The sequence below is a fragment of the Euprymna scolopes genome, chromosome 1, assembly GCF_053919585.1.
Source record: "Euprymna scolopes isolate OS-2025 chromosome 1, ASM5391958v1, whole genome shotgun sequence".
NCBI lineage: Eukaryota > Metazoa > Mollusca > Cephalopoda > Sepiida > Sepiolidae > Euprymna > Euprymna scolopes.
In genome coordinates, this window is record NC_136482.1 from 6,022,795 (window position 1) to 6,050,688 (window position 27,894).

The 27,894-nt window shown below is 34.3% G+C and overlaps 1 protein-coding gene across 2 annotated transcripts in view; it reads right to left on the reverse strand.

Moving 5' to 3' along the window:
• Positions 1 to 27,894, reverse strand: part of LOC145276775 (EGF domain-specific O-linked N-acetylglucosamine transferase-like) — a 170,380-nt gene that overhangs the window by 32,884 nt on the left and 109,602 nt on the right. For both annotated transcript variants that reach the window (XM_080128085.1, XM_080128169.1), the window contains exons 8-12: positions 15,262 to 15,365; positions 12,200 to 12,292; positions 9,826 to 9,897; positions 7,720 to 7,806; positions 1,080 to 1,148 (exon numbers count right to left, since the gene is read on the reverse strand). In XM_080128085.1, coding sequence (XP_079984211.1) covers positions 1,080 to 1,148; positions 7,720 to 7,806; positions 9,826 to 9,897; positions 12,200 to 12,292; positions 15,262 to 15,365 — 425 coding nt within the window. The remainder of the gene's footprint in view (positions 1 to 1,079; positions 1,149 to 7,719; positions 7,807 to 9,825; positions 9,898 to 12,199; positions 12,293 to 15,261; positions 15,366 to 27,894) is intronic.

Genomic DNA, 27,894 nt, shown 5'->3' on the forward strand with positions numbered 1-27,894 from the left:
GTGTTTTCTTTGAATTTTCAATTGGTTATTTGGATTATTGATCTGTAGTCATAAGTAGTGATCTATAGTGATAAGAAATAAGATTGTATATCTAAAAAGCAAGAAATTTCATACTAGAATTATATGTAGGGATTTGCAAATGGAAGGAAATTAAACACAAGTTTTTTGTTGTTGTTGAAAAAAACAGGCATTTATTACTGGTCACTTCCACACTAAGCCACCCGACACATGTTTTCCAAGCTAACGACAATATGATCGTCCAAAAAATCGTGTTAAAATTTTGAAAGATAAATTAGTCTTGCATCTTCACATTGTTAAGTGTCTCCCTTTATATTGGCATTAATATGCATATAATTTGTTAAGTTATCTCCCTTATAAAAAGGCAGAGTTAACGAACTTTTCTTTTGAATATGGCGTCGTAATGTTTATGTGTTTGTTAACCGTTAAACTCTAATCGTGAGTGTGTTGCATATTTATTCAATTAATGTATTAGCTGCCGTAATAAATTATATATTGTTTATATATATACCGTCGGAGTTGGATTATTTTACTGGTTTTTCATCTATTATTTCGATACTTTGAACTACTGTTCTTATCTTGAGTGTTATTTTTACAACGTTTCAGTGGATGTAACTTCTTTAGGTATATCTTGTTAAACTCTGGAATGTTTTTGTCAAACTTGGGAATCTGCACAGAACCCTTTAGTTACTTCACAAGTTTGACAAGAAACACCTGAAGAAGATCGGAGATTACATCGACTGAAACATTGTTCAAATAAAACTCATGATGAGAACAGCACTCAACTCAAAAATTCAGAAACGTCCTGCATCTTGTTTAAAAGTTCCTGCTGTGCCAACATGTGGTTAAAAAAAACTTTGCTATATCGATATATGTTTAGAAGTTTCTTTCCCTATCATGTACATTTTTTCTCTTTTTTTCCTTCTTCCTCCACTGTGATGTCACCTCGCACCACGGCTTGGTCATTTGCACACATGTCAGTGGCTTCATTACACAAGAACCCGTAGTATAACAGATAAAGTACTAGGCAAAAATACAAGTAAAAAAAAAAAAAAACTTACCTCATCTACATTTAGAATCTTTCGATATTGGGTACTTCGAGACAACAGGGTAATTCGCACTTTTTCTGGCTAAAAAACATATTTTTAGAAACATTTAATTTTTTTAATAATTTTTTGTATGTGGGGGAGGGGGTCTTGATTAGGATATTCAAATAGATATAGATTTATTAAAGTTTATATCCATATCTAAAAACATAAATAACAATATGGATTCAGGCAAGCCCGTTCAACAGCAGATATCTTAACTGTAGTTTCTGAACGTATATACCGTTCATTGGATAAAACAGGGGAGGGTAGAGCGGTGGCCCTCGATATATCTAAGGCTTTTGACAGGGTATGGCACGATGGTCTTCTAAGGAAAATTAGATCATATGGAATCACTGGAAGAATTCATAACGTAATTAAATCCTTCTTAAGTAATAGAAAAATCAAAGTTGTCCTCGACGGACGTACATCCAAACAATATGACATAAATGCGGGAGTGCCTCAGGGGTCTATCCTTGGACCTCTATTGTTCCTGATATTCATAAACGACCTCCCTGATAATATTGTTTCGGAGATGGGTATATTTGCTGATGACACCACTCTCTATAACAGATATGAGGGGAAAACAAATGACCACATATCCAAGAAAATGGCAGAAACACTAGAGGATGACCTCCAATCCGTAGTGGAATGGGGACAAAAATGGTTGGTCTCATTCAATGCTGCTAAGACTAAGCTTGTTTCCTTCAATAACTACAAGAAACCTTCTCTACCACCAATAGCAATGGCCAAGAACACATTGCCTGAAAGTACTTCTTTTAAACTCCTCAGCCTAACGTTTACAGGGAATATGAACTGGAATAGATACATTGAGAGCATTGCCAAGGCTGCTGCAAGGAAGGTTGGCTCCCTCTACCGTGCTAGAAACTACTTACGCCTGCCAGTATCCTATACCTCTATAAGGCAACCATTCGCCCATGTATGGAGTACTGTTGTCACATCTGGGCTGGTGCATCTGCTGCTTGTCTCTCGCTCCTGGACAGGGTTCAAAAAAGAGTCGCCAACCTGATAGGTCCTGAACTGTCATCTAGGCTTCAACCTCTGTCCCATCGACGAGATGTTGCATCCCTCTGCCTGTTCTACAAATACTTTAATGGTGAATGCTCTGACGAACTGCAAACACTTGTACCTCCCCGACGTAACTACCCCCGACAAACCCGACAAGCTACTAAGTCTCATCCCTTTACAGTGGAGATCCCTAGGTGCAAGAAAGCCTTTTACTCCAATAGTTTCTTCCCCAGAACTGCGGGTCTTTGGAACTCCCTTCCGGGATTCTGCTTTCCCAACTGCAATGATATGCAGAAGTTCAAGTGTAATGTTAACAAACATCTTTCTACTCTTCTCCCTTCATAATGACCCCGCTAATTAATTCCCTAATAGTAGCCCCCTGCTTCAAAGTGGAAACTGTGCCTTGTTTGGGGTGATAATTGAATAAAAAAAAAAAAAAAAAAAATTAACTTTTAATATATATATTATGTCTTCATTTCAATATCTCTATATATAAATAGCAATTTCTATATATAAATAGCAATTTCTATATATAAATAGCAATTTCTATATATAAATTTTGTAATAACAAGGGCTATAATCTACATTCTATATATATAAAGTTAGGTTTATATATTTCTGTGCATAAAGTTCTATTTCATATTTCTATATACGGGATTCATACATTAAAACCAATCATCATGTTTGGTATAAGGATGGGGAATCAGGGCAATATTTAGTTTAATTTAGTTTTATGTAATGGGTCTAAGAGGAGATAGAAAACCTTTGTGAAAATTCAGGTACGTTCAACCTTTGTGAAATTTCTACAATAGTTTATTAGATATTAGTTAATAAATATTCCCCAAATTTCAATTTTTATTTAATATTTTAAAGGAATTTTTGCCATTTAAATTTTCAGATATTTCAGATTTGCATTAAATTTGATCCATAGTCATTAAATCCAAATTCAATTTCTGGTGTTAAGTTATAGTCAACAAATCGATTTTTTGGCCCAAGTAAAGAATAGATACCCTTTATTTATAATTATTATAATTACTATTTGTTTATTAAAAAGTTCTGTAAATATATAACAAAAAAAACACAGTCAGAAAGTCACCCATTTTTTTAAATATATTTTCTTTAAATACGTTCATTGTGTTACTTACATTAACAAGTTTCTGGCCTTTTGATCAAGATCAAAGTGTAGTATCTGTTCTTCAGATGCTGCACTTCCATTTCTTGTTCTCTTTCGGTGGAGGAGAAATCCTTCACGACTGAGACAATTTTTATTTTTGTACCTTTTCTCCGCATTAAAAAAACGACCCTGGTGTCTAACTCTGTCCCGTGGGGAGGCATAGTAAATAGGTAAATTAACAAGTTTTTTTAATCCTTAAAATTTTGTAAACATATTTTTAAAAAATCTTGCTTGCGAACATTTGACCATGTTATTTGACATGTTTACAAACAACCAATCCCGATGTCAAGGTCAAGCCACCGATGTCACTTGAAATGTGCGCCGGTCTTCATCTTCTGCTACAGGGTATCTATTCTTTACTTGGTCCAATTTTTTTTTAATATATCATTTTAAGCAAAAACAATATTACATACTTAATTGTCATTCGAAAATAATAATATATCCAACAATTACGAAAATTCATTGTGTAGAACAAATGCTATTGTGTTTTTGGTAAAAAAAAAAAGAAAAGAAAAAAAGTCTATCGCTATAGACAACAAATATTGCAGCCATGACGCAAATAATCTAGAATATTCTTTTCGGAGTTATGTCCCCTGCGTATAGCCTCCTACTGCCTACTTTATAACATCTAAGAAAATGCGATTTTAACCAATGTTCCATAAAAATTACTTTTAACTAGAAATAACTTTCTAATCGATTTTTCGTAATTTTTGGATATATTACTATTTTCGGCATGACAATAAAGTATATAATATTGTTTTTGCTTAAAACATATTTTTTTAAAAGGTCGATTTGTCGACTGTATCTTAACAAGCGCCCAATAATTTCTTGTTAAGATCCTTCAAGCTCTAAATTTGAGATTTTTTCTGGAATCAAAATCATGCAATGGATTTTGATTAAAAATTAGAATAAGGATTCTATACATAACGTTTAGTAGTATTATATCTTGATTTTAATAAAAATGATGAAAAACTGTTGCGCTGATTTACTCTTCACATAATTTCAATTACAAACATAGAGCCGCTTATCAAAATCTCCATCTTTGTTTTCTAGAATCCACAACAAGCAAGAGAGATCACTCTGAGAACAAAGAGCTGAACGCTTAATCTAAATGAAAAGGGAGACAACTTAATACACGGAATTCAAATATTCAAGCAAACACTAGCATCCAATTAACAGCAATTGATCAAAGTATTAACATTGTTTGTAAATATAACAATTGCTTTTTTTTTCTAAGAATGAGAAATCAATGAAAAAAAAAATGCAGCCATTTTCATGGCATGAGCATTGTAAAGTAGATAAACCAGGCTTAGGTTCAAACAAATCCAACTTGCCTCCTCCCTTGAGGCTTGCATTCACAAATATCCGTGGGCTTAGAACTAATTTAGCTGATGTTGAAGCATTTCTCCTAACAAATACCCCGGATATCTTAGCACTAAGTGAGACTAACCTACACTCCTCCATCCCCTCTAACTACTTTAACATGCCTGGATATCTCCCACTCTGCCGTAAGGACTCTGACAGACATATGCACGGACTTGGAGTTTACATTCGTAATACCCTTCCCTTGACTAGAGAAACAAACCTAGAAACGGATGATCAAGCCTTTATGTGCTTTAGACTAATCATGCAACACAACATTAGCTACTTTTACTTCCTCTACCGCTCTCCCTCGACCCAAGACTGCACCATAATAAACAAAGTATCTGACAGCATAGACACAGCACTCTCCTTCGACACTAGCGCCCAAGTACATGTATTTGGCGACTTTAATGTCCATCACAAAAACTGGCTTGGATTCTCTACTTACACAGATGCAGCAGGCAGCGCAACTCATAGCTTCTCTGTATCTCACTCCCTATCGCAAATTGTTACTTTTCCAACCCGCTTCCCTGATCAGGAAGAACAACACGCATCACTATTAGATCTGTTTTTGACCACAGTTCTTGATGATTGTGTAACGAAAGCCGACAGCCCACTTGGGAACGCTGATCATGCGGTGATAATGGTTGAAATCGCCCTAAACTCTAGACCCAAAACTGAAGAGCCAGTGCTCAAAACAACGAGATATTATAAAAAGGCTGACTGGGAAGCTATCAGAGATCTTATCAGAGACGCCCCATGGGGAAATATTTTTTCTCTTCCTGCTGAACAGTGTGCAACCGAGACCACTGAATGGTTCAAAACTGCAATCGAAGCGCATGTTCCCATGCGGAAATTCTATAGCAAGCCCCACTCTCCCCAATGGTTTACTTCGACTTGCGCAACTGCCATTGCTCAAAGGCAGCATGCATTCCGCAGGTTTAACCGACATAAGTCCAGTTCAAACAGACAGAAGTACATAGAAGCTAGAAGTAACGTTAAGAAAGAAATAGCGACAGCTAAGAGGGAATTTACGGAAACCACTAAAAAACGCATCGAAGCACAAAAACTAGGAACTCGCGACTTCTGGAAAATCTACAACAGTGTAGTAAATAATGGGCAATCAACAATTCCCCCACTAACCAACAATCACGAGGTTCTTTGCTCAGCAACCGAGAAGGCTAACATGCTTGCCAGTCGGTTTGCCTCAAACTCCACACTGGACCCTCTAAACCACCCCCTACCTCAATTTCCTATGCGGACAGACGCCACGCTAGACGATCTGAAAATCACCCCTGCTCAGGTGCATGCTATCATAAAAAACCTTGACACTTCCAAAGCATGTGGACCCGACCTCATCCCAGCTGTGCTATTAAAAAAGTGCTCAGCCGAAGTAGCTCCAGTTCTCTCCAAACTCTACAACAAATGCCTTAATGAATCTTGCTTTCCGAGCTGTTGGAAAACTGCTTCTGTAGTACCAGTATTCAAGAATTCTGGCGAAAGAACTGACCCATTAAATTATCGCCCTATTAGCCTCCTCCCACTTTTTGCCAAAATATTTGAGACCTTAATTAACCATGCTCTAGTCCAGCACCTTACAGATGCTAAACTTCTGACCGACCATCAATATGGATTTAGACAAGCCCGTTCCACGGCAGACATCCTCACTGTAATCTCTGAACGCATATACCATTCACTGGACAAAGCGGGAGAGGGCAGAGCGGTAGCTCTAGATATATCTAAGGCTTTTGACAGGGTATGGCATGAGGGTCTCCTCAGGAAGATTAGATCTTACGGTATCACTGGTAGAATACTTAACATAATTAAATCCTTCTCAGATAAGAGAAAAATCCAGGTTGTCCTCGACGGTCGTACATCTAAACAATATGGTATAAATGCGGGAGTGCCCCAGGGATCTATCCTTGGACCTCTGCTGTTCCTGATATTCATAAATGACCTCCCCGACAAAATTGCCTCTGAGATGGGTATATATGCTGATAACACCACACTCTATAGCAGGCACGACAGGAAAACAAATGAACATATATCTAAAGTAATGGCAGAAACACTAGAGGATGACCTCCAATCAGTAGTGGAATGGGGACAAAAATGGATGGTAACGTTCAATGCCACCAAGACAAAACTGGTTTCATTCAATAATTACAAGAAACTTTCTCTACCACCTATAGCAATGGCCAACGACTCTTTATCTGAGAGTACGTCTCTCAAGCTTCTTGGCCTAACGTTCACAGGAAACATGAGTTGGAACAATTACATCGAGGGCATTGCCAGGGCCGCTGCAAGGAAGGTGGGCTCTCTCTACCATGCTAGAAAACTTCTAACACCCGAAAGTATCCTGTACCTCTATAAGGCCACTATTCGCCCATGTATGGAGTATTGCTGTCATATTTGGGCTGGTGCATCGGCTACTAGTCTCTCGCTCCTTGACAGGGTTCAAAAGAGAGTCGCAAATCTGATAGGCCCTAAACTGGCATCTAAGCTTCAGCCTCTGTCCCATCGTCGAAACGTTGCATCCCTCTGCCTGTTCTACAAGTATTTTAATGGTGAATGCTCTGATGAACTGCAAGCACTTGTGCCCCCACGACGTGAACACCCTCGACAGACCCGACAAGCTGCAAAATCCCACCCCCACACTGTAGAGATCCCTAGATGTAAAAGATCTTTCTACTCCAGTAGTTTCTTCCCCAGAACTGCTAGACTTTGGAATTCCATTCCAGGTCACTGCTTCCCCAACTGTACTGACATGCATAAGTTCAAGTGCAACGTGAACCAACATCTTGCTGCCCAAATCCCTACATAGTACCCCAGTAGATGTTTCCCCTGATAGTAGCCCCCTACACCAAAGTGGCAATGTGCCTTGTTTGGGGTGAAAATGTAATAAAAAAAAAAAATAAAAAAATAAAAAAAAAAAAAAGATATATGAACAAAATTGTTAATAAATATTATGATCAGTTTTATTTAACACTATACTTTTCCAATTAGATTCAGTCAGACACCAAATCTACATTATAATAGGATATATTTATTTACCAAGGGACCTTCTTGGATCACATTTAGTCGATGCAAGACATGTTGGGAAAATGCTCGTACCATGCTACTTCCAACACAGCCTGGAACCTTGAACACAAAATAAAAAAGTATACAATTTTAAAATTGCTCCATATTTAAAAAATTAAATTTATTAATGAATTATTACTTATTAAGGCCAAAATTACTGAAGGATAAAGATTAATAAGATGGAATAATTGTCAATGGAAAGATGAATAATCTTATGAGAGGATTTTAAATAGATGGAATGGAACAAGTTCGAATATTGTGAGGACCGTTCACAACAGGAATCTATTGACATTAGATTTGAAAACATCCATGTTGTAATCTGCAGAGAATCAGTCTCATAGTAATGTATTCTGTAGATGTAAATCCCCGTCAAAGAAGCTCCTCATGCATTCGTCTATGAAAATCCAACTTTTTGTAGTGATGTTTGATCCCAATGATGTATTATTTTTTTTTCTATTTCTCTTGAACATTAGCTCAGTCTAACAAATAACTTGTCCACCAAGTTTTAGATATAAATGTCCAACAGTCTGGATTTTATTGATGCTAAATATTGCCGAAACATGCACCTTTGTATTGCAAACACACCTATATACTATGTGTAAAATCGTCAATGACTCGACACTACTCTATCACCCCATCCAATTGAAACAATTATTCATCGCTCATAATTTCTCTTTTTTTTTTCTGTCCAAAAACAAAGATCACTAGATAGTATTCATTCAGTATTGACCATGGTTGACTGTCCGTTCTCAAATGACCATGCAATGCATTTGATTGAATGCAGTGACTTTTGCAGACAATCCTCTGGTAGGATTATAATTTTCCAAACTTCAAACAACTCATTTGAATAGCTGTGAAACATGAAGCAGACATAGTATCATTTTAAATCCGTTCCTTTCAGCTGTCAGAATAATTGAAATGATGAATCTATACAGTAGAGCTATGTCGAAGGAATGTTAAACTTTACTTTAAATAGGGTGCAATTTATGAACTCATTGCACTTGTGTCTCCTTGATGTACATATCCCCAACAAACTCGCTTAGCAACAAAATCTCACCCCTTTTACTGTTGAGGTCCCTAAATGCCAGAAAGCTTTCTACTCTAATAGTTTTCTTTCCTCAAACAGCTACACTTTGAAATTCTCTTCCGGCTACCTGCTTCCCTAACTGATATGCAGAAGTCTAAATGTAATGTAAACCAATATCTTGTTAATCTTTCTTGGCCACGGTCTCAATTAGTAACCTTTTACATTTAAGTGGCAATACACCTTGTTCGAGGTGAATGTGAATAAAAAAAAAAATTAAAAAAAAAAAAAAAAGATGTCTGGTTACTTTGATGCAATCTCAATTCTGTCATGCACGTCCTCTCATGGTGTCGTATCTTGAAACAAACACAATTCTAATCTGTTACTTTCTCCAGAGCCAAAATGACTTCGATAAAATTATGAATGCACTTCTTTTCCTCTCCTGAAATAGACGCAATTCTAGGTAGAGCAATTACTCTAAGATAAGGAAATCTTTGAAATATGACAGCAGTCTCTTTTTCTCTGCTTATCACCAAATTTCTTTGTAGCATATTGGGGGGGGGGTCTTTGATCCCCATTGTGTCGTGTTGTGGACACAAAGCAGCCGTTCCTCTCTCTGAAGTAGTTGGTCATGTAGCAGGTGCAAAGATGTTCATGTTTTCTTCTTTCTTCTCTTTGTTCCTAGAATAAAGAGGCATTTTTTTTTTTTTTAACTTACCACCATTATCATTTTCTGAGGTTTTGACAGCAATATACATCTAGATCAACTGCAGTTTCCGAATGGTGGGCCTCAAAAAAAAAAAAACTCGGCTCATTTTTACATTGTATGCCTAAAAGGCAACATTGATTATGATATCATATCTTGAAATGTCGTCATAATTCTATTCTGTTAAATTCTAATAAAAATTTTCCACTGCTTTAATCTTATGCTTTCTATAACCTCATAAGGAAAAATACTGTTTTTAGCATATTTTTACATACCCGCTTCTAATCTTGCTATAACGATTGACAAAATCAACGAATAAACATTATTGGGAAAAGAACAAATGACTTACCAATGGCATGTTGTAATATAAACCATATCGCATACGTGGCAGGAAGGAAAAAATGGCGTCTTTAAAGCAAACCTGAAGAATGAAAAAAATCCCACAGGAAAGATTAAAGATTTATATATATACCAACAAGGCTACCTGGTGTTGCCTAGGACAAAAGTGTAACATATTTTCATTAAAACTTCTAACTTTTCTCTATCCTTCTCTTTCCCTCTCCCTAGTTTCCTCTTCCTCTTCTCAACCCTTCCATTATTCACCACACTATTATAAATTTTCCAGAAATCACAAGTTCCTACTTTCTGTAACATAATATTTTTTTTTAGTCATTTCTGTGTCTTTTCTTGGCTGCAGCTATTTCATTTTCACAATTATTTCTAGTTTCTAATAAACTTTTGTTTGTCTTGACTTATAGCAGATGAATTGTTGGAATGCATGCTGCTTTTGCGCAATGGTTGCTGCACAAGTTGAAGTGATCCATTGAGGAGAATGAGTTATGCTATAGCACGTCCATGTGGGGAACATATGCTGCAATGCCTCATTGGAACATTGTTCACCAAGAACCGAAAAGATATTAATGCATGGGACATCTCTGATGTATTTTCTGACAGCCTCCCAATCAGCCTTTTTGAAGCATCTTGTCATTTTGAGCAGCAGCTTCTTTTTACATAAGAAATTTTGTTTTTTTTTAAATGAAATGAATTTTTTTCCTACTTATGAATTCTCAAATGAATGTTTTCTTAACATTGTCCAAAAATATTTGCAGAAATAATTAAAACCGAAAGTAATTATATATCGTGTCGTGGTGTGCCAGATCACCACTCCCATTTTGTTAACAAAATATGCAATTGGCAAAACTCGGCTAGGTATTTGTTGAAGAGTTTGAGAGAACAAGGGTTAGTTCAGCAGAGCATTTCTTAATTAGCATGGCAGGGACAAGATCAGGCGCGCACACACACACTTTGGAGGTTGTAGGTGAAGGAATTATTAATTGTCCACTATTTGCTACACTATTATAAATTTTTCAGAAATCGTGAATTCATAATTTCTGCAACTTGATACATTTCCTGGCCATTTCTGTATACGTTATCTTGGCTATGGTTATTTCACTATTACAATTATTTCTAGCTTTTATAAAGCTATCTATTTGTACTTGATTTGTGGTGGACAAATTGTCGAAATGCATGCTGCTTTTGCGCAATGGCTGCTGCACAAGTTGGAATAAACCATTGGGGAGAATGGGTTGGAACATGTGCTTTAATACCTGTTTTGCAATATTCATTTGTCACATTGGCATATTCTTTAGCAGGAAAAGAAAAGATATTAGAGAATGTGGCAGAGAGGGAGGTACCCTGACATATCAAAGGAGCTAGAGGGGATTGAAGAGTGTAGGTTGGTTTCGCTTAATTCTAGGGCATTCGGGGAGTTTATGAAGAGAAAGGAATGAACATCATCTAAGTTACTTTTAGTCCCACGGATATTTTTAAATGCTAACCTCTAGAGAGGAGACTAATTGGTTTTGCTTGGGTGGATGAACAAGTTTGAACATGGCTTATCTCCATCACATAAACTGCTGTGTATATATATATATATAACTCGTGAAGTCTAATTTCCCATTTCCACCCTTGTCATCCATTTTTTTTTTTCCACTATGATACACTAATTAAATGTTTGTACATATGTTATCACTATGGCTGTGACAACAGCATACTCTTTTCCTTGTTTTGACTCTCAAGTGTGTATCCATTAATATCTTATATTTTTTATATAGACTGATGTGGTTCTTTGTTGACTGACTAGGTATTACTGTGTCGGATATATACTTGAGAGTCAAAACAATGAAAAGAATATGCTGTTGTCACAGCCCTAGTTATCACCCTTCACCCTTTTTTTTTTTAAAGTTAAAAAAAAAAAAACTTTGGATTATTGAGATTTATTGTTCGCATCCTAAATGCTATTCTCACAACATTTCAACTAATGTAACCTCTGGCCTTCTTCAGGTGTATCTTGTACTCAGGAGATTTTATGTCAAACTGATAGCACAATGGATAAAAGTGCTAAGTTATAATCAGTTCTAAGTAATAGTCTTCTGAATGGTGAAGGTTCAATCCTCTGTACTTCTACTTGTATCATGGCATGTTTAAAAATTTTGAAACAAAAGAATAAAAATTTCAGCATAAAAAAGAAAAGGAAATCAATAAAAAAAAAAACAGTAAAAAAGCAGAAAGATAACTGAAAAATGTAAAAACAAAATAATTCTTTTACATATTAAAGTTAAGGCTTTTAATAGTTGTATTACTTTAATTTCAAAATAACAAAAATGTCAATTATCAAACAAAGCTTCAAAAGAACAATTTTCATTAAATAAACGTTTACTTACTCTTTTGCCATCAAATTGAACCAATGGGATGACCTTGTGTTCAGAGAAGACTTGCCAAGTCACCTTAAACAAATCCCCATAATCCATTGCACTCTGAATTACAGGAAAGAAAATAATTAAAATTAACAAATTTTAATAGATATTTTAAAAATTGATTTTGATTGTATCCATACTACAGAGAACTTCACGACATGCTTGAGAACAAACTTCCAAACTTATCACCATCTGAGCCAGTCTTTCAACTGTCAAGAAAAGCATACCAGTACCAAATCGTACCTGATTGACCCATCCTTTTGGTGGTCATTTTTTTTTTTTTTTTTTTTTTTACATAGGCGGTACCACTTATCAAGGCCGATAGGCCACTCAAGGATAAGGGGTAAAGAGTGTAGAGTAGTCAAAAGGACAATATAGTAATCGATAGTAATGGAAGTTCGGTAAATTTGTTAACTTAAGTGGAACGGCTCATCAGAAACTTGTTCACGTTGGACTTGAAGACAACCATATTATCCTCTTGCTCTTAAATTTGGAGTCTGATAGCTGGGAAACATGTCAAAACCACATTATTTTCTTTATTTCATTGTTGATGGATCCATTAATCTTGCTGCTTTCTGATATCCACAGTTCTTTATCTTGCTGAGTTACTCTCATACATTTCACTTCAAAGATATTGAGCTCTGCTAGATTAGTCCATATTTCATCTGCAATAGAAACTAGCAATGCATTGTAATGAAATTCTTTCATGCTCTGCCAGTTCCAATTTCACTTGCATGTACAGAAAGAGGAACTATCAATGTAAAAGTCTTAACTTGAAAAGGTGTTGATATGTCCTTCCTGATCTATATCTATTTTGGGTACCAGAATACAAAAGCTGTCATTCCTATTTATGTTCTAATGTCAGATGAAGATCCTGCAACCACTGAAGCAAGAAACTCAAAGTTTGGGGGATGTTTTTCAACCATTATATGCTATTTTTCTCCCCATTAACATATTTTCGATATTATAAGCGTTATTATTCGACATATATGTGGTATATAGCAATAGGAAATATCAAACTGAAAAAAAAAATCTTTGATGACAAGTTCATCTAGCATTTAGGGAAATCCTTTCTTTGGCAAGGTCTAATAGTAGAATGCAGAATTATATTCTTCCAGCAGTTTGATGACAAATAAAGACTTAAAACACAAAGGAGTTTTGCTTATTTTTATTGCTGATAATTTTGCGATGTTTTGATTGGTTGTTTAGCACAGCCGTTGGTTATAAAAATGATTGGCGAATCCATTCGTCCCATACCCCCCATCACAAGTCAAAAACATTTTACATATGTCAACATTATTTTACTCACATATTCATTTCTTTATAGACCAAAGACCTACTGGGAGTGAAGAACAGAATGATTGTTAATCGTATTTAGTCAAAACTGTTTTTTTACACATTCTTTCTTTAAGACAAGGAAAAATATTCATTACATTCCAATTTAAATTTTATTAATAAAATTTTCTAACAAAAACAAAAAATGCTAGTTACCATCGCCATGACTTATTTGTAAGATTAATTTCCTTATTACTATCATCAATGTTATTAGTTTCTTTGCATCCCTACAGATAATCTTGTTATAATATAGCGTCTATAAAAAACTGATAAGAAAGAAATATGTTAACTTTTTTTAATTAAGATTTCATAATTTAAAAAGAAAATACTTATTGTTATTACCAAAAAATTATTTTGTTTACATTTTAGCATTTTAATCAAATAAAATAGGACAGTCCAACTTATGTATCCATTTTATAATATAGCTATAATTTCTATAAATTCTAACATATTTCAGGTAAAATGGAACAGGATCAAGATTATAGAGGTTTACTTTGAAACAAAATCGGTCATAAAGTTAATTGTAACTGATAAACGTTTCACTTAGTTGTTGTAGCATTTTTATGTGATTATTTCACATTCAACACTTATTTTTAAACACATAACACAAACTCAACAATTTCACATTCAACACTTATTTTTAAACACGTAACACAAACTCAACAATTTCACATTCAACACTTATTTTTAAACACGTAACACAAACTCAACAATTTTGGAAGGACTTTCTAGGGAGAAATGCTCCAAAATTACGAGACTTACAGTAAAGCGGCTAGACAAATTTAGAAAGTTGAGAATTGTATACAGGATGACAGTAAAGGTTTCAGTGGTCGGCCACAGTTAGTCGGGACAGAAATGAATGTTGTGACTGGAAAACAAAATTGTGAAGATCTTACCATCATCTAATGCAAGTAACCAGTGATTCAGTGTCAAGGATTTTTTAAATACTAGCCGAGGTGCCCAGTGTTGCCCGGGTGTTTAGGTGGTGGGTGTAGTAAGCAAACCCGGGAGTGGTGGGGATCAAAACAATAGTAGTGGGGTGCCCATTGCCCGGGTGTGTGTAGGTGGTGTATAAGGAAGTAGCGGGGAGGGGGGTCAAAACAACAGTACACAGAGGTGTTAAAAAAAATAAATAAAAAGTGATAGTAGGCAGACAGGCTCGAACCGTAACGTAAAGGAGAATAAAAAAAATGATGTTTTCATCACCCGAACGTTGAAAAGAAGCATAGTCAATCCAACTGATAGGATGACTTGCAAAAATGGCGGTGCAAAAACTGACCCCTCCTTGTAGAAAACTGGCCAGTTGAGGGTGAAGGAATTAATGTTTTTGGTCAATTTTTCGATATTTGTCATCCGAGACGTCAAGCTTTTTACTAATTTCAACATCATACCTAAGTGCATAATGGTGTTTTCACATAATGTTTTTACATAAACTGCATTTTTTGAAATCCAATTATACATCACAATCACCAGGAAAATAAATATGATCACCTTCGTGACAATAGATAACGATTCCAACAAAGTTTAATGTGCCTACATATTTACATAGCATAAAACTAGCATTTGAAGATTGGAAGTCATTACATTTTTTATTGTTTCGGTTTTCTTAATCGGAAAATGTTCCTTCAATTTAACAGAGTGCTGACTTCATGTTTCCAAGTGTCAAAGACAGAAGATAAAAAAAAATTACTTACCGTATCCCACATGACAATATATACATCCGTGCTGAAACTGTTGTTCATATGTTGGCTCACGTAAAGGTTGATAAAATCACAAAAATGGTGATACAAACTCATACCTACAAAATAAATTTATTTTAGTAAAACTGTTGTTCATATGTTGGCTCACGTAAAGGTTGATAAAATCACAAAAATGGTGATACAAACTCATACCTACAAAACAAATTTATTTTAGTAAAACTGTTGTTCATATGTTGGCTCATGTAAAGGTTGATAAAAATCACAAAAATGGTGATACAAACTCATACCTACAAAACAAATTTATTTTAGTAAAACTGTTGTTCATATGTTGGCTCATGTAAAGGTTGATAAAATCACAAAAATGGTGATACAAACTCATACCTACAAAACAAATTTATTTTAGTAAAACTGTTGTTCATATGTTGGCTCATGTAAAGGTTGATAAAAATCACAAAAATGGTGATACAAACTCATACCTACAAAACAAATTTATTTTAGTAAAAGAAACACAGCATCATACCCATCAAAAATTGTAACATTGTGACTTTTACTTGTAATCAGAGTGTACAATCATATATATAAAGTAAAGTTATTTAAGTAAAGCTATATCTAAAGTGTTTCAATTAATTATTAATTAAATAAATGATTTCCACCAGAAAAAAATTCTATAGTTTTGGGTTGTAAACAATTTGTATCGAATAAAAGAAAAATTAAATATCAATTCTTAGTTTAGTATTTAGTACCTTGTATACAAAAATACTACACAATAAACCTGAATAAAGAATTAAATAATACTGTGGATGTAGCTTTTGCAGGTGGTGAATGTAAATACAATCTAATGGTCAGACTAGTGTTTCTAAAGGTAGTTTAAAAATACTAATAAGTCATCTTATTAAAGAGAGCTATTTTCAAATAGGTAATAAATTACTTCAAGTTATAAACATTCCAATAGGTTTAGAACCTGCACCTTTTTGAGCAACCCTTTATTTACATAGACTAAAATATATATACTAGCCATACCCGGGCATGCATTGGTGTGGTTCAGTTTGTGTAAATTCATTTTTAAGAAGGAATTAGTGTAGCAAACTGTTTTTTTTTTATTATCGAAAAATATCCATTAATTAAGTTAATTAATAATGAAAATAGTTTATGCATTTATTTGCGGACTGTTATCCTCATCTCCTATAGTTGTTGTTTTTTTTTTTTTTTTTTTTTTTTTTTTATTACATATTCACCCCAAACAAGGCACATTGCCACTTTAATGTAGGGGGCTACTATCAAGGGAAACATCTACTGGGGTACTATGTAGGGATTAGGGCAGCGAGATGTTGGTTCACGTTGCACTTGAACTTATGCATGTCAGTACAGTTGGGGAAGCAGTGACCTGGAATGGAATTCCAAAGTCTAGCAGTTCTGGGGAAGAAACTACTGGAGTAGAAGGATCTTTTACATCTAGGGATCTCTACAGTGTGGGGGTGGGATTGTGTAGCTTGTCGGGTCTGTCGAGGGTGTTCACGTCGTGGGGGCACAAGTGCTTGCAGTTCTTCAGAGCATTCACCATTATAATACTTGTAGAACAGGCAGAGGGATGCAACGTTTCGACGATGGGACAGAGGCTGAAGTTTTGATGCCAGTTTAGGGCCTATCAGATTTGCGACTCTCTTTTGAACCCTGTCAAGGAGCGAGAGACTAGTAGCTGATGCACCGGCCCAAATGTGACAGCAATACTCCATACATGGGCGAATAGTGGCCTTATAGAGGTACATGATACTTTCGGGTGTTAGAAGTTTTCTAGCACGGTAGAGAGAGCCCACCTTCCTCGCAGCGGCCCTGGCAATGCCCTCGATGTAATTGTTCCAGCTCATGTTTCCTGTGAACGTTAGGCCAAGGAGCTTGAAAGACGTACTCTCAGCTAAAGAGTTGTTGGCCATTGCTATAGGTGGTAGAGAAGGTTTCTTGTAATTATTGAATGAAACCAGTTTTGTCTTGGTGGCATTGAACGTTACCATCCATTTTTGTCCCCATTCCACTACTGATTTGAGGTCATCCTCTAGTGTTTCTGCCATTACTTTAGATATATGTTCATTTGTTTTCCTGTCGTGCCTGCTATAGAGTGTGGTGTCATCAGCATATATACCCATCTCAGAGGCAGTTTTGTCGGGGAGGTCATTTATGAATATCAGGAACAGCAGAGGACCAAGGATAGATCCCTGGGGCACTCCCGCATTTATATTATATTGTTTAGACGTACGACCGTCGAGGACAACCTGGATTTTTCTCTTATCTAAGAAGGATTTAATTATGTTAAGTATTCTACCAGTGATACCGTAAGATCTAATCTTCCTGAGGAGACCCTCATGCCATACCCTGTCAAAAGCCTTAGATATATCTAGAGCTACCGCTCTGCCCTCTCCCGCTTTGTCCAGTGAATGGTATATGCGTTCAGAGATTACAGTGAGGATGTCTGCCGTGGAACGGGCTTGTCTAAATCCATATTGATGGTCGGTCAGAAGTTTAGCATCTGTAAGGTGCTGGACTAGAGCATTGTTAATTAAGGTCTCAAATATTTTGGCAAAAAGTGGGAGGAGGCTAATAGGGCGATAATTTAATGGGTCAGTTCTTTCGCCAGAATTCTTGAATACTGGTACAACAGAAGCAGTTTTCCAACAGCTCGGAAAGCAAGATTCATTGAGGCATTTGTTGTAGAGTTTGGAGAGAACTGGAGCTACTTCGGCTGAGCACTTTTTTAATAGCACAGCTGGGATGAGGTCGGGTCCACATGCTTTGGAAGTGTCAAGGTTTTTTATGATAGCATGCACCTGAGCAGGGGTGATTTCCAGATCGTCTAGCGTGGCGTCTGTCCGCATAGGAAAGTCAGGTAGGGGGTGGTTTAGAGGGTCCAGTGTAGAGTTGGAGGCAAACCGACTGGCAAGCATGTTAGCCTTCTCGGTTGCTGAGCAAAGAACCTCGTGATTGTTGGTTAGTGGGGGAATCGTTGATTGCCCATTATTTACTACACTGTTGTAGATTTTCCAGAAGTCACGAGTTCCTAATTTTTGTGCTTCGATGCGTTTTTTAGTGGTTTCTGTAAATTCCCTCTTAGCTGTCGCTATTTCTTTCTTAACGTTACTTCTAGCTTCTATGTACTTTTGTCTGTTTGAACTGGACTTATGTCGGTTAAACCTGTGGAATGCATGCTGCCTTTGAGCAATGGCAGTTGCGCAAGTCGAAGTAAACCATTGGGGAGAGTGGGGCTTGCTATAGAATTTCCGCATGGGAACATGCGCTTCGATTGCAGTTTTGAACCATTCAGTGGTCTCAGTTGCACACTGTTCAGCAGGAAGAGAAAAAATATTTCCCCATGGGGCATCTCTGATAAGATCTCTGATAGCTTCCCAGTCAGCCTTTTTATAATATCTCGTTGTTTTGAGCACTGGCTCTTCAGTTTTGGGTCTGGAGTTTAGGGCGATTTCAACCATTATTACCGCATGATCAGCGTTCCCAAGTGGGCTGTCGGCTTTCGTTACACAATCATCAGGAACTGTGGTCAAAAACAGATCTAATAGTGATGCGTGTTGCTCTTCCTGATCAGGGAAGCGGGTTGGGAAAGTAACAATTTGCGATAGGGAGTGAGATACAGAGAAGCTATGAGTTGCGCTGCCTGCTGCATCTGTATAAGTAGAGAATCCAAGCCAATTTTTGTGATGGACATTAAAGTCACCAAATACATGTACTTGGGCGCTAGTGTCGAAGGAGAGTGCTGTGTCTATGCTGTCAGATACTTTGTTTATTATGGTGCAGTCTTGGGTCGAGGGAGAGCGGTAGAGAAAGTAAAAGTAGCTAATGTTGTGTTGCATGATAAGTCTAAAGCACATAAAAGCTTGATCATCCGTTTCTAGGTTTGTTTCTCTAGTCAAGGGAAGGGTATTACGAATGTAAACTCCAAGTCCGTGCATATGTCTGTCAGAGTCCTTACGGCAGAGTGGGAGATATCCAGGCATGTTAAAGTAGTTAGAGGGGATGGAGGAGTGTAGGTTAGTCTCACTTAGTGCTAAGATATCCGGGGTATTTGTTAGGAGAAATGCTTCAACATCAGCTAAGTTAGTTCTAAGCCCACGGATATTTGTGAATGCAAGCCTCAAGGGAGGAGGCAAGTGTGATTTGTTTGTCCCTAAGCCTGGTTTAAGCTTGTTTTTAGATTGTACTGTCATCATGTTTTTTAACGAGTTTCAGTTGGGTTAGGGGAAGCCGAACAGAAGGTTATGCAGAATATCACACATGCATCACAAGTAGACCATCAGCTGACCCTCCATCAACTAGGACTGTGGCCTCAGGAAAGCCCACCGGGGATGAGTGCAGGGTCCCTTTCCATGCGCGCCATGGCACTGCAAACATCCCGATATTATTCAACTGTTGATGGAGCAGCCGCTCTAAGCGCTACCAAAGAGTTAGTGTTTCTAAAGGTAGTTTCATGATGATCTGTAAATACATAAATAGAGGCGTAATGTGATAGCAATTTATCATAGGGAGAGAGAAATAGAGAGAGTTGGGAAGGATATGTACAGAGAGGGAGGGAAGGAGGGATAAGAAATAAAAACTGTTGTAGATAATGTTGACACAGTGAAATGTTTGTTTTTTCTTTGGCATAAAAAGAACATTACATGGTGAACAATATCTACACCAGATTTTATTTCCTCTCTCTCTGCATATATTCTTCCCAACTCTCTCTCTCGCTCGCTCTCTCTCACAGTCGAAAACCTATGCCGACAAGATAAGTAACATGATTGAAATCTAGCTAATTGTTGGAAATTATATAAGTAATTTAAATCGCCCACATTAAAATTAAATGTAAAAAAAAATTTAAAAGATTAAAAAAACAAAAACACCTGTTATAAAAGAAAGTAAAAGAAAACAAAGCATCGCTAAGCTGTTCTGAAATCGAAAAACAATAGTACATATTTTTTTCAGGGTTTGTTTTTTGGGGCTGGGGGTGGAGTTAGTGGCATGTTGTTAATGTGTGCATAGGTAAGGTTATCAGTATTTAATTTTCTGTTTATGAGCAGTTATTATGTTTGTACTTAGTTTATTTTTTAAAAACGGTTATGTATTATAGAGAGTGCCACCATATTTTAAAACTTCTGGAGCATTAGTTTATGTATTAAAAGGTAGATTCCGGAATAACTGAATTTTTAGGTCTCAGCCAATGAGAATGTACAGAATTTGAGTAGGGAGAATTTATTATTTTGGAATCGGGAAATGGAAAGATTATGTTATATCTATGAGTTTATGATCCAGTTAAGAATGGTGCAAGCACAATATCTGTAGAATGTGTATATTTCCACCTGGTCTTGACTGGGGGCAGTAGGAGGATTTAATATTTAGGGAAAAAATAGGAACTACTTCCTCTAAAGATGCTACAATTGCGATGGTGTTGCTCCTAGGATGAAATGTAGGATTTTATTATAACAACTAAATGTGTCTAAAATGTCATTCTAAAGTTACATAAGATAGTGGTTAATAGCCTATACAAAATAAATTTGTATGTAGCATCTGTTGTTGCAAACCTACGGTACTTTGATCCAGAGGGGAATTTCTGCAATCAAAATATTATATATGTGTGTGTGTGTGTGAGTGTGTGTGTGTGTGTGTCATCATTAATAAAAAATGATACTAAATTAGGCTTTTTACACATGATCCAAATTTTAAGACCAGAGAAAAAATTCTATTAAATTGTATGAAAAGTGTATGAAAACATTCCACAATCAAACTTAATGAGTTCTACCTCCACTGCTTTTGAAGATTTCAAAAATTCTTTGGGGCATGCTAGAAATAAGGCGTTCCATTAAAGTGCGGGGGATCCTGCTACAGTTTCTGAAAATGACTTCACAAAGTTCATTTATTGTTGAATATTGTTTGCCATTTCGATAAACCTCTCTTGTCATCCATCCCCAAACATTTTCAATTGGGTTCAAATCCGGTTAGCATGCAGGATATCCCAAGAGATGGACTCTATTTTCTTGTAGAAAGCTCAAGGTCCGTCTTGCAGTGTGGATTGCAGCATTATCCTGTTGGAATAACCATCCATCCCCCACACAAACGATGACCCTCCATCATCAAAGATGCTTTTTGTAGCATGCTAACATAACCTGCTGCTGTCTGACAACCCTGCACCACCTGGAGCTCTATCATCCCTCTGTAAGAAAAGGCACCCCATACGATTACGGACCCTCCACCACTATGACGTATGGAAAAAATTTCAAGGGGCATGTTTTTGTCATGCCAATATCGCTGGAAGCCATTAGGACCATCTAAATTGAATTTTTTCCCATCAGAAAACAGGACTTTCTTCCACTTCTCAACATCACAGATTTGGTATTCACGACCAAATCTTAAGTGGTCCACTTTGTGACGTGGAAGCAATCGAGGAATTTGTTTACATTTTTTATTTACTGTGCCTTTTTGTTGTAAGTGTCGTCTGATGGTTATTGGTCTGCAATCAGCATCTGTAACTGCCTTAATTTGACTAGAAGAAAGTCCCCTGTCATTCATAACAACCCGTCTGATTCTCCTACTCAATGCAGGAGAAATTTTGGGGGGCCTACCAAAGGATGTTGCTTTTCCATAATTCTCAGTGTTCTTTAGAAAGTTGCAAATAACAGTTTTACTGCGATTTACCTTAGCTGCTATCGCTCGCTGTGACAAACCTTCCTTATGGAATCCTAGAATTCGAGAGGGCTCAACTTCGGTTAGTTTTCTTGCTTTAGGCATGGTAACACCTTTACACAATGATTGCTAATCTCTAACTGAACTAAAAACATTAGAATTACCATAAATCTAACAATTTATACCCTTGGTCTTATAATTTTGATCATGTGTAAAAAGCCTAATTTAATAAAAATGCAAATTTTGCAATAAAATTTTTGGAATGTAGCTTTTTGTTTCCATTACCTTTTAGATTGTAGTATTAGTAACCTTAAGTCGGAAGCGTTTAAAATTTAAAATCTATCCTTAAAAAAAAAAAAAAAAAAGGTTTCTTTTTAAAGATTTTTAAGTGGTCTTAAATTTTTGATCAGCAGTGTATATTAATTTTCATGGTTGTAGGAGATTTATTGAGAACCTTATAAGTATAAATGATAATGATGAATTTGAAAAAAATAAACATCTTATATATCGAAAGGAGTTAGAATTAAATTGTGAACATAGAGAAACACAAGCTACATTTAAGGATTTCGATATAAAAATTGAGGATGGAACTTTTATCTATAAAATATTTGATAAAAGAAACCCCTTCTCCTTTCAAATAGTTTGTGTGCTGCATAAAAATAGCCCTGTGTATTTTACGGGAACATTATGTCCGAGTTTTTAAAAATAGCTCACATTACTTTAAAATTAAAGTTTATAGCTTAGTGATAAGAATGATTTGATCAAACGAGGGTGATAAAAATAAAATATTTAAAAAATGATATCCTAATACTTTTAAAACTAATTTTTTTAAAACTAATCAAAGTAGATTAATAATAATTAATAGAGGAAATCCAAAATTACATTAGTCATGTATAATAAAAAAAAAAAAATGGATATATTTATGATATTTATAATTTAATATATTCTTAAACTAATATATATATATATAAAGAGATTATTAGTAAATAAGAATTTAAATATAGAAATAAAATATTAAAAACAAAGAAGTATAGTGGATTCATGTGCATCATATAACTACAGTAGATTTGTAAATCTTTTTAATTTTTTTTTATTACATTTTCACCCCAAACAAGGCACATTGCCACTTTGGTGTAGGGGGCTACTATCAGGGGAAACATCTACTGGGGTACTATGTAGGGATTTGGGCAGCAAGATGTTGGTTCACGTTGCACTTGAACTTATGCATGTCAGTACAGTTGGGGAAGCAGTGACCTGGAATGGAATTCCAAAGTCTAGCAGTTCTGGGGAAGAAACTACTGGAGTAGAAAGATCTTTTACATCTAGGGATCTCTACAGTGTGGGGGTGGGATTTTGCAGCTTGTCGGGTCTGTCGAGGGTGTTCACGTCGTGGGGGCACAAGTGCTTGCAGTTCTTCAGAGCATTCACCATTAAAATACTTGTAGAACAGGCAGAGGGATGCAACGTTTCGACGATGGGACAGAGGCTGAAACTTAGATGCCAGTTTAGGGCCTATCAGATTTACAACTCTCTTTTGAACCCTGTCAAGGAGCGAGAGACTAGTAGCCGATGCACCAGCCCAAATATGACAGCAATACTTCATACATGGGCGAATAGTGGCCTTATAGAGGTACAGGATACTTTCGGGTGTTAAAAGTAAATAATGAATACTTTCTTTTTTGGTGACAAGGACGGATGACACAGGTAAGAAAAAATATTTTGATAACATGAATAGGTTAGCTTAATTAATCTAAAGCAAAAAAAAATAGATCCAATACTTTTTTGGTTCTTTTGTTTAAGGGATGTGGTGTTTGATCAACACTGCTGGGGAGCCATGATTTAATATACTGTTTTGTTTTTAAATCCCTGAAAGTATTTCATGGTAAACAACTACTATAACAGTGAATGCTCTGAGAAACTGCAAGCATTTGTACCCCCCTCGATGTAAATACTCCCGACAGACCCGACAAGCAGCTAAATCCCACCCTTTCACAGTAGAGATCCCTAGATGTAAGAGAGCCTTCTACTCCAGTAGTTTCTTCCCCAGAACCGCTAGACTTTGGAATTCCCTTCCGGGTTCCTGCTTCCCCAACTGTACTGACATGCAGAAGTTCAAGTGTAACGTGAACCGACATCTTGCTGCCCAACTCCCCACATAGTACCCCTGAAGCTTATGTCCCTGATAGTAGCCCCCTACATCAAAATGGCAATGTGCCTTGTTTGGGGTGAAAATGTAATAAAAAAGAAAATTTTTTTAAACTGATTATTCCTGAAGTGTAACTTGATCTAGCGATTGCAGGAGATTAAATGACTTACTGACCAAAATAATTTACTAACAAAGGACTAAAAAGTAAAATATTAAAAATAAAAAAATTCTTTGTATAGTTTTCAATATATATATATATATATATATATATATATATATACTAGCATTTCAGCCCGGTGTTGCCCGGGTGTTTGGATGTGTGTGTTGAGCTAAAAAAAAAAAAAAAAAAAAAAAGAAAGTGGTAGTAGAAAGGCAGGCTCGAACCTGTACTGCGAAGAACGTGGAAAAAAAACCTGACATCTTTGTCATTACAACCACCGCCAAACCGAAAGTGATGTAGGTTTTAATTAAGGCTAGACAATAGAAAGGAGAGGACGTCTTTCAAAAATATCGGCGAAAAAAGCAACCCTCCCCCCCTGTAGAAAAGTGCCCAGTTGAAAGGTTGAGCTTCAAAATGATACTGATCTTGGTAAAATCCGTCGCCTCTGTCGAAGGTTTTAGGCTGACATGCAAACCGATTAAAAAGCTTGCCCTATCTCTGAATACCCTTTATGTAAAATTTCAAATGTTTAGACCAGAAAGTGTCTAAGTAATTTCGTTGGAACTGCAGAGGTCAAATTTTTTTAAACTTTGACCCCTTAACATGTATTGTTTGGGGCTCAAATCAAGTTATTTAGTTAGATGCATGTCCAAGGAACCTATATCTAAAATTTCAAGTGCATAGACCCAAAATTGTTGGAGGAGTTTGGTAGAGTTTTCAAAGGTCAAATCGTTGAACTTTGACCTCTTAATAGCCAAATTTCTGGCCGAAAATGAATTACACAGATTTTCCCAAATCTCAGTACCCTGTATATCAAATTTCGAGTCTGTAGACTAAAAATTGACAAAGTTATTGCATAGGGGAATGTACACATACAAACACACACAGACATGTTCACTTTTATAGATAGATAGACAGATAGATTAAACAAAAATATATACGTATACATAAATATATATGGAAACAATTTTGTGTTTACTGTAAACGTTTTATGCAAATATTATGCAAGTATAAATCAAGTAGAATATCTGCATGAATATAATTACACGTAATAGTTAACGAAAGATGATCATCCCATAAGAAAACCGAAAAAACTAATAGAGAATTAATTAAAATGAATGTTTAAAAGAATATGTAAATTAGCTAGATCTTTTGCAGATAAATGTAAATTAGCTGGATCTTTTGCTAGTGAATGCAATTCCACAACCCATATATAAAAAAATTGTATTTTCTTTTTAAATAAATAGAAAAGAGGTATTTTAATATGTGTATCAATACACACAAAAGAAAAACGAATTTATATATATATGATATATATATATATACACACACACACTAGTAAAACACTCATCCCAGGATAAATATAGCAATAATTTTTCAGGAGTATGGTATAATTTTGACAAAATCTCTTTAAATGGTATAGGTTAAAAAGAAATAAAGTGCTCATATTACATACCATGTTCCCTAGAATATGTATTCCATAATGATAAGTTAAATAGTTCAAGATTTTACCAAGCATATCCATATTGACACCCACGTATGCAAATGTTTGAAAAATGTATTACATAACTAGCAAAAACTATAATTATTGAAATGATGGAGATTTTCCTAAAGTTCCAGTTTCTTTCATGTCATACATAAGATCTTGGTATTTCCTCATCTTTTTTCTCTCAGCTTTGTTTAATCATTGGAGACCCTAACTTCTACTAGGATTGTTTCTTTCTCCTTGTCCTATATCACCATGTCAGGTTTAATAACTTTGTTTTCTAGGTATGTAGCTGTGTGTGTGTGTGTGTGTGTGTGTGTGTGTGTGTGTGTGTGTGTGTGTGTGTGTGTGTCAGTAATTCATATTTTAATTGATTGTGATTTGAGACATTATATTATAAGGGAGGTAATGCAACAGATTGAAAAAGCTCCCTAGATCATAATCGATGTTGAGTCAAAAAGGTCTCTTCACTAATTGATGTCACTTGAATAGTCTCAGTTCACTTAACATTCAGCAGAAGTCACTAGATCACATCTAATACAGATTCTAAGTTCTCAGATCTGAGTTAATAAAAACCAAACATTTTCCAGAATCAATACATGTTAAAACATACATACATATATATACACTATATATATACTATATATATATACTATATATATACACTATATATATATATACTATATATATATACTATATATATATACTATATATATATACTATATATATATACTATATATATATATACTACATATATATATACTACATATATATATACTACATATATATATACTATATATATATATATATACTATATATATATACACTATATATATATACTATACATATATACTATATATATACTATATATATATACTATATATATACTATATATATACTATATATATACTATATATATATATATACTATATATATATACTATATATATATATATACTATATATATATACTATATATATATATATACTATATATATATATACTATATATATACTATATATATATATACTATATATATATACTATATATATATATACTATATATATATATACTATATATATATATATACTATATATATATATACTATATATATATATACTATATATATATATACTATATATATATATACTATATATATATATACTATATATATATATATACTATATATATATATATACTATATATATATATACTATATATATATATAATATATATACTATATATATATATATACTATATATATATATACTATATATATATAATATATATACTATATATATATAATATATATACTATATATATATATACTATATATATATATACTATATATATATATACTATATATATATATACTATATATATAATATATATACTATATATATAATATATATACTATATATATATATAATATATATACTATATATATATAATATATATATATAATATATATATATATACTATATATATATATACATACTATATATATATACTATATATATATATACTATATATATATATACATACTATATATATATACTATATATATATACTATATATATATACTATATATATACTATATATATACTATATATATATAATATATATATATAATATATATATACTATATATATATACTATATATATAATATATATATATAATATATATATATAATATATATATACTATATATATATACTATATATATATACTATATATATATACTATATATATATATATACTATATATATACTATATATATATACTATATATATACTATACATATACTATATATATATACTATACATATACTATATATATATATACTATATATATATATACTATATATATATATACTATACATATACTATATATATACTATATATATATATATACTATATATATATACTATATATATATACTATATATATATACTATATATATATATACTATATATATATATACTATATATATATACTATATATATATACCATATATATACTATATATACTATATATATATATATACTATATATATATACTATATATATACTATATATACTATATATATATATACTATATATATACTATTGTGACAATATTAGGATAGGACTCTGGTCTGAAAGAGTTAACAGACCGTAAGTACTTGGCTGGGTT